Here is a 15,398-nt window from a genome sequence, read left to right as displayed (position 1 = left end):
ATTTAAGGAGATAACACTGATTATCATCAATGAATTTATAGTTATTCAGAATTTCCTGGCGATATGTTGACATATTAAATAACTGGGTCTTTTGCCAGTTGTCGGCATCATCATTCTCACACAATATTTCTATTTTCTTAGGTGGTCCTGATCCACGCGAGGACAAATCTCAGGAAGTACTTAGAAAAAAAAACCTGCGAGTCACACTGTCAAAATAATTTGTGAGAACAATGTAAACAACTGGCAAAAGACCTGATAATTCAGTATGTCATCAATGAATTTCATTTAATAATAGTAAAAACATCATGAAAGAGGCTGTTACAATTATACTTAAAGCAAATAGTAGGCGACTTCAATTTGTCTCAAAAGAGTGGCTGTTTTCATTGAGAGAGTATGTGTAGAGAGAGAAAAAAATTACCACAGTTTAACTAAAATAGCTTACTAATGTGAGGTACGGATGCCGTAGGTAAAACATGTTCTGCTCTTCACGGCGGTAGTCACCAACAAGATCCTTCTTTGCTTTGTCATCTGGAATCCATACAAGTCGATATTTTCTGTAACAAAAGAAGTGATAATTTTCATGGAAAGTTTGTAATGCCTTCATTATGATAACAGATGTAGACTGTGTCATTTCCACTTTCATCAATACATTATGTTGCATAAATATGATGGTTAACAAGACCCTTCACATATGAAAAACTGATCAAAATGAAAGAAAAGATAGAAAGTTATAAACTGCATTGAAATCAAGTGTGCTATGTTTGATGCATGTTGCACCACTGGGTGATCATTCACCTTGATGGACAACTGGTTGGTACGCACACCAACATAAAAGGCTGTGCAGTGGCTGCAGCAGAGTTAGTATATGACATGGCTGCTTTCACAGGTGGCCCAGCCTATGATGGAGCAGGACTGGAATAGGAGGTGCTGGGTGGGTGGATTCAGCAGGTTGTGCACCTTGGTCTGCCTCAGGGATACGATCCCTGTGGCAAAGGGTTGGGAGTGGGAGTTGCATATGGATGGGCTAGGATGTTGTATCAGATGGGCAGGTGATGGAATACCAGTTTAAGAAGGGGAGGGTGGGGGGGGGGAGAGCATCTTGGGTAGGATGTCCCTCATTTCAGGAAAGGATGAGAGATAATTGAAGCCCTGGCAAAGGACGTTAAGTTGTTCCAGTCTAGGACGACATCGGATAATGAAGGGGAGCACCCTTTGTAGCTTTCTTGGCAGTGGTAGGAGGATTCAGGGTGTGTGAGAATATGGCATGGGATATCTTTGGACAAGATTTGGAGGCCATAGCATATCTGTGAAGGCCTTTGTGAAGCCTTCAGTGTACTGGGCAAGGGAGTTCTTTACACTGCAGATATATCATCCACTGGTTACCAATGCTGTACAGGAGGAATTTTTTGCTGTGGAAGGAAAGGCAGCTTTTGAAACGCAGGTACTGTTGGTGGTCAAGGAGTTGAATGTGGACAAAGGCGCAGATGGAGCCATGAGAGAGGTAAAAGTCAATGTACATGAAGATGGCACACTGGATAGAGAAGGACCAGGTGAAAGGGTTTGGGGAAAAGGAGATGAGGTTATGATGGAATGTGGATAGATGTATTGGGCCTGAGTCCAGATCATGAAGATATCATTGATGAACCTGAATCAGACTATGGGTTCGGAGTATTGGGAGGACAGGAAAGTTTCCTAAAGATGGCCAAAACAGGTTGGCATAGGAGGGTGCCATCCATGTGCCCATCGCTGTGCCACAGATTTGTTTGTAAACCTTCCCCTCAAAGGAAAAGTATTTGTGGGTCAGTATATAGTTAGCATAAGGAATGAGGTAGCGGGTTTGGAGTTTGAAAGACTTGAGAGTAGTAGTGTTCAATAGCAGTAAGGCCTTGGCATGAGGGATTGCTGATGTTTAGGAAGGTGGCATCAACAGTGACGAGTAGGGGTCCAGGAGGTAATGGGGTGGCGGTGGTTGAAAGTTGGTGAAGGAAGTGGTTCGTATGTTTCATATGGGAGGCTGGGTTTTAGGTTGGGGGTGTAGGTCAACAAGGGCGGAAATTCTTTCAGTGGGAGCACAATAGCCATCTGCAAAGGGGTATCCAGGATTGTTGGGTTTGTCGATTTGGGTAACAGGTAGAAAGCACGTGTGCAGGGTGCTGCTGGGATGAGGTACGAGATGGACTCAGGTGAAAGGTTCTGGTAAGGGCCAATGGATTTCAGTAAGGATTGTAGATTACGTTGGACTTACAGGATGGAATCACTCTGGCGGAGCTTGTATGTGGCGGAGTCAGAAAGGTGGCAGAGACATCCCACCATGTACTCGCTGGGACTCATTAAAATAGTAGTGGAGGCTTCACCTGCAGGAAAGACAATTAGGTCTGGATCTGTTTTCAGGTTGTGTATGGCTGTCTTTTCTTCTGCCAAAAGGTTAGTGTTTGTAGCAAGGGCTCCAGGGGAAGGATGGTGAGGCCAAGTTTGAGGTAAGGAATTCTTGGAAACTGACTAGGGGATGGTTAGGTGAGAAGAGGGAGGGTTACAGATGGATGGTGGTATGACCTAGGAGAGGCAAGGTTCAGTGTTAGGATTATGTTGGCTTTGGTTGGGGGAGTTGGTTGCAAATTAGTGCTTCCTTCCACTATAGAGACTGGGAGAAAGAGGACAGGTCTTTGACAAGACCAAAATCGTTAAATTTAAGGGTAGGGCTGAAGTTTAAGCCTTTGATAGGACTGAAACGTCTCTGGGACTGAGATTTTGATGGAGAGGTTAACAACAGTGTTTTGGATTTGCTTGGATTCTTGGTTTTGTGAAGTGTTGGGAGGGAGTTTTGGAGGATGCGGTAAATTGAAGAGATCAGTTAGATAGCATCTGGGTGTTATGAGGGGTTGATGAGGGGATTCACTGCGAGCTATCCACATCTTCCCCTTCACCACCAGCATCTCTGAACTGTCCTGTTGTCAATCTCAGGTAACCTACTGCCCATACACCCTCCACACAACAGTTTCCCCTTCCTACATCCTACTACTCTCTCCCAATTCGTGCTCCCACATCGTCTTCAGCATATGCTACTTCCCACTGGCTGCTTCAATGCTGTCAGTCCATATATCTGCCACCCCTCTCTTCCGCATTCCTAGCCAGCAAACTGGCCATTCCCTCTGAGTCACTAGTGGGTCTCACCCGTCCCTCTCCCTGCCTCCATCTACTCAACCTATCCAACACTATTCCCAACAGAACCAGTCCACCTACTGCACAATAGCATTTGCACTGTCAGTCTAGCTGACACCATGTAGGAGCATAGAAGCTTTCAAAGGATAATCTGAGGGCGGCAAGTTTTCTTTTTTTTTTGTGCGTGCCTATCAACAACCCAATGCTTTGTTTTACGGTGAGTGGTTTCCTTATTGAAATAAACTTATATTTATTCTAAACAAAAATTTCAAATTAAAACTATCAGCACCTGCTTCACATGCATCCCTAATGGTCTTACTGCTGCCAGTCTTTTCACGAAGATTTGTTACATTCTCAGGCAAGCAACAGTGGTAAATGCTAGTGACAAGAGGTCAACAGTGTCCTGCATTCATGGTGCATCATGGGAAGCTGCAGCCAAATGGCAGTTTACTAGCTTCAAAATATGGTTTGTGAATTGCACTGTTTAGTTTTGCTGCTGTTCCATCACTAATTGCCTCATGGTGTACAGGATATACGATTTTCAAGTATTAGTCTACATGAGCCAAAATGCTTGCATCCAAAGTTAAGATGGGACTGCAGACAGTCTTGAAGAAAAAGAGCATAGGTGTTTGGTCTGCTCACCCATGACCCGTGGCTGATGTTATTTAATGTATCCCGTGTTTTTATATCTTTGACCTTTTAATCATTCAAGTGTAGCAAGCTTGTACATACATCCCTCATCAAAAGTAGAACCCAGAAACGTTACAATTTTTCAAATAAAGGTCAACCTCATTTTGTGCACAAGTAGAGCAATGGAAAAAATTACAGCTGACGAACATGTCTACAAGGCAAATATAAAACCCGTGCTAACTGCCCATTCCAATCATATTATTGCCATAATACCGCAAGATGTGCTGACAGATGTGAAAATTACCGAACAATCAGTTTAATAAGTCACAGATGCAAAATAGTAACGCGAATTCTTTACAGACGAATGGAAAAACTGGTAGAAGCTGACCTCGGGGAAGATCAGTTTGGATTCCGTAGAAATACTGGATCACATGAGGCAATACTGACCCTACGACTTATCTCAGAAGCTAGATTAAGGAAAGGCAAACCTATGTTTCTAGCATTTGTAGACTTAGAGAAAGCTTTTGACAATGTTGACTGGAATACTCTCTTTCAAATTCTGAAGGTGGCAGGGGTAAAATATAGGGAGCGAAAGGCTATTTACATTTTGTACAGAAGCCAGATGGCAGTTGTAAGAGTCAAGGGGCATGAAAGGGAAGCAGGGGTTGGGAAGGGAGTGAGACAGGGTTGTAGCCTCTCCCCAATGTTATTCAATCTGTATATTGAGCAAGCAGTGAAGGAAACAAAAGAAAAATTTGGAGTAGGTATTAAAATCCACGGAGAAGAAATAAAAACTTTGAGGTTCTCCGATGACATTGTAATTCTGTCAGAGACAGCAAAGGGCTCGGAAGAGCAGTTGAACAGAATGGACAGTGTCTTGAAAGGAGGGTATAAGATGAACATCAACAAAAGCGAAACGAGGATAATGGAATGTAGTCACATTAAGTCAGGTGATGCTGAGGGAATTAGATTAGGAAATGAGACACTTAAAGTAGTCAATGAGTTTTGTTATTTGGGGAGCAAAATAACTGATGATGGTCGAAGTAGAGAGGATATAAAATGTAGACTGGCAATGGCAAGGAAAGTGTTTCTGATGAAGAGAAATTTGTTAACATCGAGTACAGATGTGTCAGGAACTCGTTTCTGAAAGTATTTGTATGGAGCATAGCCATGTATGGAAGTGAAACATTGAAGATAACTAGTGTGGACAAGTAGCGAATAGAAGCTTTCGAAATGTGGTGCTACAGAAGAATGCTGAAGAGTAGATGGGTAGATCACATAACTAATGAGGAAGTATTGAATAGAACTGGGGAGAAGAGAAATTTGTGGCACAACTTGACTAGAAGAAGGGATCGCTTGGTAGGACATATTCTGAGGCATCAAGGGATCACCAATTTAGTATTGGAGAGAAGCGTAGAGGGTAAAAATCGTAGGGGGAGACCAAGAGATGAATACACTAAACAGATTCAGAAGGATGCAGGCAGCAGTAGGTACTGGGAGATGAAGAAGCTTGCAGAGGATAGAGTAGCATGGAGAGCTGCATAAAACCAGTCTCAGGACTGAAGACGATGACGACGACGACAACAACAACAACAACAACAACATCTTCCAGAAGCTATGAACATTGAGACTGAACCATGGCTGATAGCATTAACTGCTGCAGTGACCAATTCATACATGAAATAGATCTGTATTGAGCTGTGATCTCTTGTTTGAATCTGAAGGTATCACAAATTTGATATTTAAAAAATTGCATGTCAAAGGACCATACAAAGTTGTATGAAGCTGTCCAAGGACACAGAAAAGTCATAGGCCTTAAAAAAACTTCTATGCAGTATTATGTGCAAAGGAAAGATTGTTGTATTGCCATCTCCAGCAGGGTGAGGTAACCGAGCACTGAAACATAATGACCCATAGGTTCACACGGGAAGCAGTTACATTATTTCTTGGATTCTAGTTGACCTAGTTCTGATTTTTGCTGATCATATGTTCTAATGAGTTCTCTGTTCAGCTACTGAGCAAATTACGGTCATTCCCTAGTAGCAGAAGAGGGCCCATGATCTCCAGTAAGCCAAATTTTATTAAAAATAATTAAGAGGATTTAGTCTGCCTGTTTCTTATTATTGCGTACCACATCGTAGTGGATTAGTTCGTTATGGGATGTAGTCTCCCTGGCCTAATAGAATGCAGAATCCAACTTTCTCAATGAAACTGAGCAACCACACTAGTTAGAGTTTTTGGAATGGATGTACCAACTACCCCTCTCCATTACCTGCCAAAGGTAATGGAAAACTTGAACCTGTCTTTGAGTGGTGGTAATGTCAGTTTCTGGTTATATCACCAGGTGCACTTTGGAGACACTCCTGCTTCAGTACCCAATATTATTGGTGACCTAACATTTGATAGAAATACTCCCTATGCCTTCCCAGATGAACAACTAATGAAATAAGTTATTGCATCAAGAAACAATTGCTGAGACACTTGTCTGGCCCTCTTATTGTTCTTTGTGTCTGTACCACTGTAAAACTAAAGCCTACAAGTTTCTTAACAGATGCTGCCATTACAACTGCCACAGAGAAGGATGTCTAATCTTAACTTGTTTCATGCTACCTCTGAAGTCAGTCTGAGGAGTTTGGGTCAGACACATCAGCCTGGTGTATCACTAATGTTACTCCTCACAAAATCCTGCTGTGCACTGCACAGTATGCAATTTTCCCTACTGAATATCTGCTTTGACAGCATTCTTTTGTAGACTGAACCAATCAGGGAAGTGGTCACATACAACAAGCAATCAACCACATCTCTATGTTACGAGCTGAGCTGCATAAGATAAGGTGTGTGTGTGTGTGTGTGTGTGTGTGTGTGTGTGTGAGGGGGTGCACAAAGTCCTAAAGCTAGTGAAGTTTCCAAATTCATTTACGTGCCTGTCGACAACTCCAACACCTCTATTGTGTTATATATAGGCCTACTCCGTGTTTGATCTAAAATACTCATTCTTAACATTTAAGGAAAATCCTCTCCATACCATCAAACAGCACTCCAATGTTTTCTAAATCATTTTCTGAATCAGGAACAATCTTCCTCAAAATATAAATTAAATTTCTTCAAGTTCAAAGAACAGGTAATGGTCCACCTACCGAATAGCCACCTCTCCTACATTCTGTGCACCTCATTCTCCCCAGTCCCCCTCCCCCAGAACTTTTTGTTACCCCCTGTCAGCAGAGATATCAATTTATATTCTGTTCTTTCCTAACAGCCACTTTCACTGTCATTTGAAACTGCTCCTCTTCCTTTATCCATTCTGCTTCTGACAATACTAAATATGCTTTCAAATGTGCTAAGCTAATCTGTATCATTCTAAATGCCTATTACTATTATTAGTGGCTTTTCAGGCTTTCCTGATGAATCTGTTGCAAAAACACTTCTCACGTTTGCCGCTGGATCACATTATGTGAATCACACAATATTTCATCGATGCAACTGCTCGACATCTTCAGTAGTAGCTACTGTCATTGCCGCAAGAGGTGACTGATGATAATCGCACTGTAGAGTCTAAATTTATCAGGCCAGGAGCACGCTGTAAGTGTGTGCGGGAAGACGCTCGCAGTTGGAGGAAAGTAGCACTGCTACTGTCCCCTGTTGGAAGCCGCAGGAAATTCTTCCGCCCGTGGGCAATGACTGTGCTGCTGGACACTCCTGTGGTTAAAAGCGGAATTAAATCTCAGCAAAGTGTTGCACTGAATCATGTTCTTGTTTTCCTCTTGATGTAATGGCACCCAGTGGTGGACTCCAGGTAGTCTTCATTGAAAACATGCATGCCTGTTGAAAAGATTGTCTGCTGTACAGATACATATGGTCTCCTTAACAACAGTGTCCCAGAAAAATTATGCTGGGGATAAAATTTCCGTCTTATAGTAAAACAACACAAGATATTCCAAAGTGAAATGGGATCTTATACACACCACCTTTCCTAAGGCAAAATTTTGCTGATGGCCAAAAAACACACCTGATGTTGTGCCTTTTAAGTTGTATAAATTTCCTGTTGTGTGAGAGAGGACACGTTACACACGACGGGAAATGTGCATGGTGTCCATGAAATTACTATCAATGTATTTGAAGGTCTCTTCGAAACACTCAGCTGTATCCTGGGACTGAACACTTGTTGAGTGGTCAAAACAACAAGCCAAAGTTCACCAAATGTCAAAGTATACTAGTCTTGAGGCCCAGTCACAAAAAAGGAGTGCACCACATCACTGCACTGTGTTTAGTATCACAGACAGAATCCTGGACAATGCAGAAGTTGCAGTGTTTGAGAAAGGTTTGAACTATGCACTAACATCATGGACAGGTCTAATCCGTGATATCATGGCTGGCATAGAACAAGCTACATTGAAGCTTCCCATTGATATTGCAGAAGAGATTAAGAGAGAGACCTGCCAAATTTTAACAAGAGCTCCACCATGATAGTTTAACATCAGCTCAGCAAAAAATGAAGCATCTGCAACACAGAAGAGGGGACAAACCCCTTGTTATTTTACCTACTGAATAGGGGAATGCCACAGTTCTCCTCTCATGAGCTGAATACAACAGCAAGATGGAAGTGGAAAAAGATGGCATTTTACCATTCCATTCCATTAGCCGATGGTACACTGAGACATAAAGTATATTGCAAACAACTCACACAGAGCTATATTTGCAGGCCAGAAGTTGTCAACATCCTGCACAACACAGTAAAGTCTTACTCTCTTTGGTGCTTAGAGCACATGTGGTCTCAGATACCGACAGTCTACATAGTGAGCTACAACACGTAAGAACTGTATTCCAACAGAATAGCTATTCAGATACAGATACACCATGCATTCCATTCTAAGCAAATTCAAAGCAGGAACATAAAAGATGTGGAGGTACCCACTGCAACAGCATTATTGACTTATTTGGCAGCACATCTTCAGGAGTAGAAACAATCCTCAAAAATTATGACGCCAGGTGTGTTTTTCGGCCTCCAGCAAAACTGAGGAATTTTTGTACTCAGTGAAAGACAACCTTAGCCTTAGGATCGTGGCATGTATAAGAGGGTCAACCAAAGCGTCCGATTTCAACCGTCAGCTTTGACCCGTGACGTAAGGCTGTTGTGGTGTGCGATGTCACGACGGCGCCGAGTTTAGTTTGTGGGAGTGGCGTGTTTGTAGGTGTCATTTTGATGTGATCAGTGGAGCTCTCCGGTGGTGTGTTTATGTGATGTGTGTTAGGTGATGATTTTGGTTTAGTTTGCATGTGTGGCACGTTTATAGGTGGCGTATTGTTGCGGTCGGTGGTTCTCTCTGGTGGTGTGTTTATGGTTAGCATGTTATGTGGCATATGGGGTTAATTTGCATGGTAGCATTGCACATGTGTGGTATTGGTGGTGACTGTGCTTTCAGCAGAATATTTTTTTAGTGAGTTAACAATTTTGGTTTTGTTATGTCGATGTTATTGTAGTTTTTGTTTCTGTTAGTCGTGTGTGAATTTAGGTAAATCGCTTTGTTTATGTCTTTGGTAGATATGGATATGGCTAACAAGGTCAGTAGTTTTCGGTTGTCGGCAATGATGGGGGAGTGCGTTGTCTCTAATTTCTTCAGCTATTTGGTCTGTTGGCTGAAGTCGTTCAGTGTGTCGTGAAGAAATGAGGCTCACTAAAGTTCCGGCGTCTCAGATCAGGAATGGCTATATGTGGATATGTTGTAAGGATAACAGGTCAAGAGTAAGTGTTCGATTCTAATTTTGATTTTCTAGGTAGTTTTTTTTTTTGGTAGGATTAAGTGTGGTGGTGGTGAAAGTTTTGAGACTTATAGTGTGATACCAGTAGTTGCTGTAGTTTCATTATATTTTTGGAGGAATATGTGTTTGATGGTTTTCTGATCTATTTTTGTGTTTGTTGTCATGTTTACGTAATGATGTCATAGTTGTGATATGGGAGTAGTTGTGAATGGTCATTTCCACCATATTGGTGACATCATTGGTCAAAGCAGACGGATGGAATCGGACGTTTCCGTTAATCCGTATAAGATTCCGTGTTACTGTGGAAAATGTTATACTGGGCAGATCTGCCAAACTACACAAGAACGTTGCGTCGGACACCATTGTCATGCAAGCCTGGGGCAACCTGATAAATCAGTGATAGTGGAGCATTGCCTGGACATGGAGCATCGGATGTTTTATGAAAAGACAGAACTTTTATCTTTAGTGTCATCTTTCTGGGACTGTGTTGTTATGGCCCTAAATATCCATACAGCAGACAATCTTATCAACAGGAATGCATTAAACCAGAACAGGGAAAGTAAGAACTTCCGATTCACGATTCAACACAATGCACTGCCAAAATTTAATTCAGATTTTAACTACAGGAGTGCCCAGCAGCACAATCATTGTTCACGTCACATGCGGAACATCTTTCGGCGGTTCCCAGCTGGGAGCACTAGGAATGACTGAATGCCGCTTTCCTCTAACTGCGAGTGTCTTCCTGCGCATGCATATTGCCTGCTCCTGTCATGAATTTCGACGCCACTGTGTGATTATCATCAGTTGCATCTTGCAGCAGTGACAGCAGCAACTACCACCACCTGAAGAAGTCTAGCAGTTGCATCGATGAAATATTGTGGCATTTACACAATATGATCCAAAGGCAAACCTGAGCAGTGTATTTATTATTATTATATATAAGAGATTGTCTTACGGGCCTCATCTGGGTCAGAATAAAAAAAGTAAGCAATAAAAAAAATCACTAGATAATCTAGACCTTGGCTGTACTACTGTGTGACAGCATTCGACAATTTAATGTATACACAAAACAAGTATTTCCAGTATTTTGTTATCCTATTTCCACACTATGACCTCACATACCATATCATTACATTCCCCTAAGTTCAGTCAATTAATACATTACATACATATCAACATCTCCTACAAGTAAAAGTGGTTTGAGAAAGTAGCGAAATGATTGTAATATAACGTCATATACACAAAAGCAAGACTTCATTAGACGGCAGAGATAACACTGCATAAGATTACAGGAAACATGCATTTTCGTAGCAACTACTTCAATGGTGCTTGTATTGCACACACATCGAGTGGTATATGCCACAGATGGCCACTTGTCTTAGCCCTGTACCCAGTGACGCCCTTTGGGAAATTTGTAACCTCTATGGATAGGATCACTGACTTCAAAATATCTCCTTTTTTCATAGGTGAGATGTCTGAACTAACACATTTCCTCCACACACGTTCTGAATCCATACATGTTCCATTGTATTATACAGCAGTGTTTTCTCAATGAGGTTTTCGTCTTCCCTGTTCCCTTCAACATTTGTATAATAGGGTGGCAACTGATGGAATCTAATTGGCTGCTCGAGCAGACCTCAATATATTTAAGGAGTTGTCCCCCAAGGTCACTGGTGTCTTAAACGATTTTTCAGGTATGCCCTACTCTGTTTGTAACTAATTCATTCAGCATATGTAATAGGCTCACTAACAATTTATCTTTTGTTTTGTCAATGACCGCAATCTGAACTGATGAACACCCACACTATCCCCATCCTAACTGGGAAAGATATTGCAAACAAAGGGATTCAACAGTTTTGCATTATCTACGTTGTTGTTGTTGTGGTCTTCAGTTCTGAGACTGGTTTGATGCAGCTCTCCCCATGCTACTCTATCCTGTGCAAGCTGCTTCATCTCCCAGTACCTACTGCAACCTACATCCTTCTGAATCTGCTTAGTGTATTCATCTTTTGGTCTCCCTCTACGATTTTTACCCTCCATGCTGCCCTCCAATACTAAACTGGTGATCCCTTGATGCCTCAGAACATGTCCTACCAACCAATCCCTTCTTCTAGTCAAGCTGTGCCACAAACTTCTCTTCTCCCCAATCCTATTCAATACTTCCTCATTAGTTATGTGATCTACCCATCTAATCTTCAGCATTCTTCTGTAGCACTACATTTCGAAAGCTCTTATTCTCTTCTCGTCCAAACTATTTATCGTCTATGTTTCAGTTCCATACAAATGGTTTCAGAAACGACTTCCTGACACTTAAACCTATACTCTATGTTAACAAATTTCTCTTCCTCAGAAATGCTTTCCTTGCCATTGCCAATCTGCATTTCTCTACTTCGACTGTCATCAGTTATTTTGCTCCCCAAATAGCAAAACTCCTTTACTACTTCAAGCGACTCATTTCCTAATCTAATTCCCTCAGCATCACCCGATTTAATTCGACTACATTCCATTATCCTCGTTTTGCCTTTGTTGATGTTCATCTTATATCCTCCTTTCAAGACACTATCCATTCCTTTCAACTGCTCTTCCAAGTCCTTTGCTGTCTCTGACAGAATTACAATGTCATCCGTGAACCTCAGTTTTTATTTCTTCTCCGTGGATTTTAATACCTACACCAAATTTTTCTTTTGTTTCCTTCACTGCTTGCTTAATATGGAGATTGAATAGCATCTGGGAGAGGCTACAACCCTGTCTCACTCTCTTTCCAACCACTGCTTCCCTTTCATGCCCCTTGACTCTTACAACTGCCATCTGGCTTCTGTACAAATTGTAAATAGCCTTTCACTCCCTGTATTTTACCCCTGCCACCTTCAGAATTTGAGAGTATTCCAGTCAACATTGTCAAAAGCTTTCTCTAAGTCTACAAATGCTAGAAATGTAGGTTTGCCTTTCCTTAATCTTTCTTCTAAGATAAGTCGTAAGGTCAGTATTGCCTCACGTGTTCCAGTATTTCTACAGAATCCAAACTGATCTTCCCTGAGGTCAGCTTCTACTAGTTTTTCCATTTGTCTGTAAACAATTGGCGTTAGTATTTTGCAGCAGTGACTTATTAAACTGATTGTTCGGTAATTTTTACATCTGTCAACACCTGCTTTCTTTGGAATTGGAATTATTATATTCTTCTTGAAGTTTGAGGGTATTTCGCCTGTGTCATACATCTTGCTCACCAGATGGTAGGGTTTTGTCAGGACTGGCTCTCCTAAGGCTGTCAGTAGTTCTAATGGAATGTTGTCTACTCCTGGAGCTTTGTTTCGACTCAGGTCTTTCAGTGCTCTGTCAAACTCTTCACACAGTATCATATCTCCCATTTCATCTTCATCTACATCCTCTTCCATTTCCATAATATTGTCCTCCAATACATCGCCCTTGTATAGACCCTCTATATACTCCTTATCTACGTAACCACCTCAAATTAGATGAACTTAAGCCACCTTCGTTTTTTTTTATTTTCTTCAACTGTGGGAAGATAAAAGTATTTCCTTTTATACACTGGCTATCAACCCAAACAGTCAATACACAACTCAGGAGCAGAGCATGCCGTTCTTTAGGCATAAGAAAACAATGTTGTATATTCTGTCTTTTGAAACACATTCACATCATATAAAGGTGTTCACACATTTCTGGCATTTGAAACATCTCAATAAGTCTGAAGTGATATTTTTTTTTTTAATATGATACCAGTTTCTACATAATCTGTAAATATGGTTTACTTCCATTGATGCTTGGATTTTGTCGAGGAGGGTGGTTTCTGTGCAACCTGCATGTGTATGTCAACATTTGTACCTGCAATCCACCTTCCGCCGTGTGGGTACTACACACCTAGCTTTTAAGAGATTTCACAAAGCTGCCAAAATCTCTGAAGCACTATGAATATATTTTCTGACAATGTATGTGGCCTGTTACGAAATGTTGATATCTACGTAGGAGGGCTACTTCCCCCTGGATCATTGTCGAATGTGCATTTTTATTGCCTACCGAATACTCATGCCACAGCGCCAATGGCATATGATACTCATAACCTACAATCACAACTCATTTTTGAAGTCACAGAACTTACTAAACAATACCAGCTCAGAAACAATCGTAAATTAGTTAGTGATAGGGGCAGGCAATTGCATTACATGTTGCGATTAACACAAACCCTCTCCATATGTGTCCTCTTGGAAGTTTCTTCCGCAGAAGTTGTAAAGTTAGCCGCATCTTCTTTCAAATAGTATTTAACATAAACAACATGCTACAGTACGCACAAACATTTGACACTCAACATTGTTTTGATGGTATCGATAGATCTCGAATAGGATTGGCTTGGGTCACGATAATTTGTTGCCCATTCAAAAATAATTACCTTGCATAGAATTCCTCTTTCTCATATTAAGACAGAAATTCATCGGTATAACTTTATAGCAACAAATAATTTTGCTATGGGGCTGGTTGTAGAATCGTGAGAATGAGGAAGGAGAAAAAAGAGAGATGACGCCGATTCCGAATTTTTATTCACATTTCGCTTATCGAAGGAAACCGTACTTCGTCTTCCTCCATGCAATTTCCCTGGCCCTGGTAATTCACGATTTCAGGAATCTGCAAGGCGTTTAGTTCCAAGAACTATCCTGCGCTCAAACTCTGTCAGTCTTGTATGCGAGAAGCTGGAGGATATGACGGATAAGTGACACTATTTGTCTGTTTTCTTAAATAATACTGTGTATCCGTAGTAATATGCATTTGATTTCAGTACTTTGTGAATTCCTTCGTGTTATTTATATATAAATCAGGCACATTAAAATGACGATTCGTGCAACAATAGTCTTGTTTATTTGGCTTGTGTTACACTGGCTGCGGTAGTGAAAAGGACTGTTTAGTTTCATTTCACAGTCAGCGCCATATTGAAAAACCATTGCAGTTATTTGTACTATTTCTATTCACAGCTTTTTCTGTTTTAGACCAAACATCGAAGTTTCGTGTTGCAAAACGTTTTGATAAAACAGTAGTATACCTGTTTCACTCGGACACAATACGTCAATACCAGAAAATAGTGTTCCACTCTGTTTTTTATTGTGAATGCCCCCTTCTTGGAAACACCACAGCAGTGTCAGAACAACGCTCCGCCTTTTAGTGAAAATATTAGGACCACAGGCTCCTTTATGCTTGGGAGCAACAACATTGTCTCCCGTGTATTATTATTCAGTGAAGTCTGTGAAATGTTTGTGATTACTCAGGATAAGTTTAACATGATAAGATTAAGCACACAAGGCTCGCCATATTTATTCTAAAATAATAACTATATATGTATCTTATAAGAGCAGAACAGTGATCTAGTTACTGAATCTGTACAGTGGTAGCATCTGGAGGAGTGCCTGGAATACTATGTTTTTAACTTTATTTGAATATCAATTTATTTTCATTGTCCGGCCTTATGTCAAACTGAAGATAAATTAAATTGAAATACCTTATACTGTACTTGTGTGAAGTGTCATTTTTTCTGAAATTGATGGCTTATTATAAATGTTTGATGGAACAAAAAGTTCGATAGTACATAATGTCGAGAGTTCACTCAACCATATCTGTAACAGAAAATACTGTTCACTCTTGTCTCCCATTAGGACAGTTCACTCTTGTCTCCCATTAGGACAGCAACTTTCCATCTTACAGTGAATGATTCAGAGCAACAAAATTATCCACCACGTAGCATTGTTCCCATAAACATATAATTTATTTGTCTTGCTCAAGCTCAGTTTAACACAGTAAAATTAACAGGAAAGTCAGTTTTGAATCTGTACCAGATAGCTGTTGTATTTCTC

The 15,398-nt window shown here is 40.9% G+C and overlaps 1 protein-coding gene across 1 annotated transcript in view; it reads right to left on the bottom strand.

Moving 5' to 3' along the window:
• Window positions 1–13,899, bottom strand: part of LOC126100984 (ribosomal protein 63, mitochondrial) — a 29,382-nt gene extending 15,483 nt beyond the window's left edge. The window contains exons 1-2 of the mRNA XM_049911648.1: window positions 13,745–13,899; window positions 443–554 (exon numbers count right to left, since the gene is read on the bottom strand). Coding sequence (XP_049767605.1) covers window positions 443–554; window positions 13,745–13,803 — 171 coding nt within the window. The 5' untranslated portion in view covers window positions 13,804–13,899. The remainder of the gene's footprint in view (window positions 1–442; window positions 555–13,744) is intronic.
• Window positions 13,900–15,398: the final 1,499 nt, after the last annotated feature.

This window comes from Schistocerca cancellata, chromosome 9 (genome assembly GCF_023864275.1).
Source record: "Schistocerca cancellata isolate TAMUIC-IGC-003103 chromosome 9, iqSchCanc2.1, whole genome shotgun sequence".
Taxonomy (NCBI): domain Eukaryota; kingdom Metazoa; phylum Arthropoda; class Insecta; order Orthoptera; family Acrididae; genus Schistocerca; species Schistocerca cancellata.
This window is presented reverse-complemented; position numbering and strand designations above follow the sequence as displayed.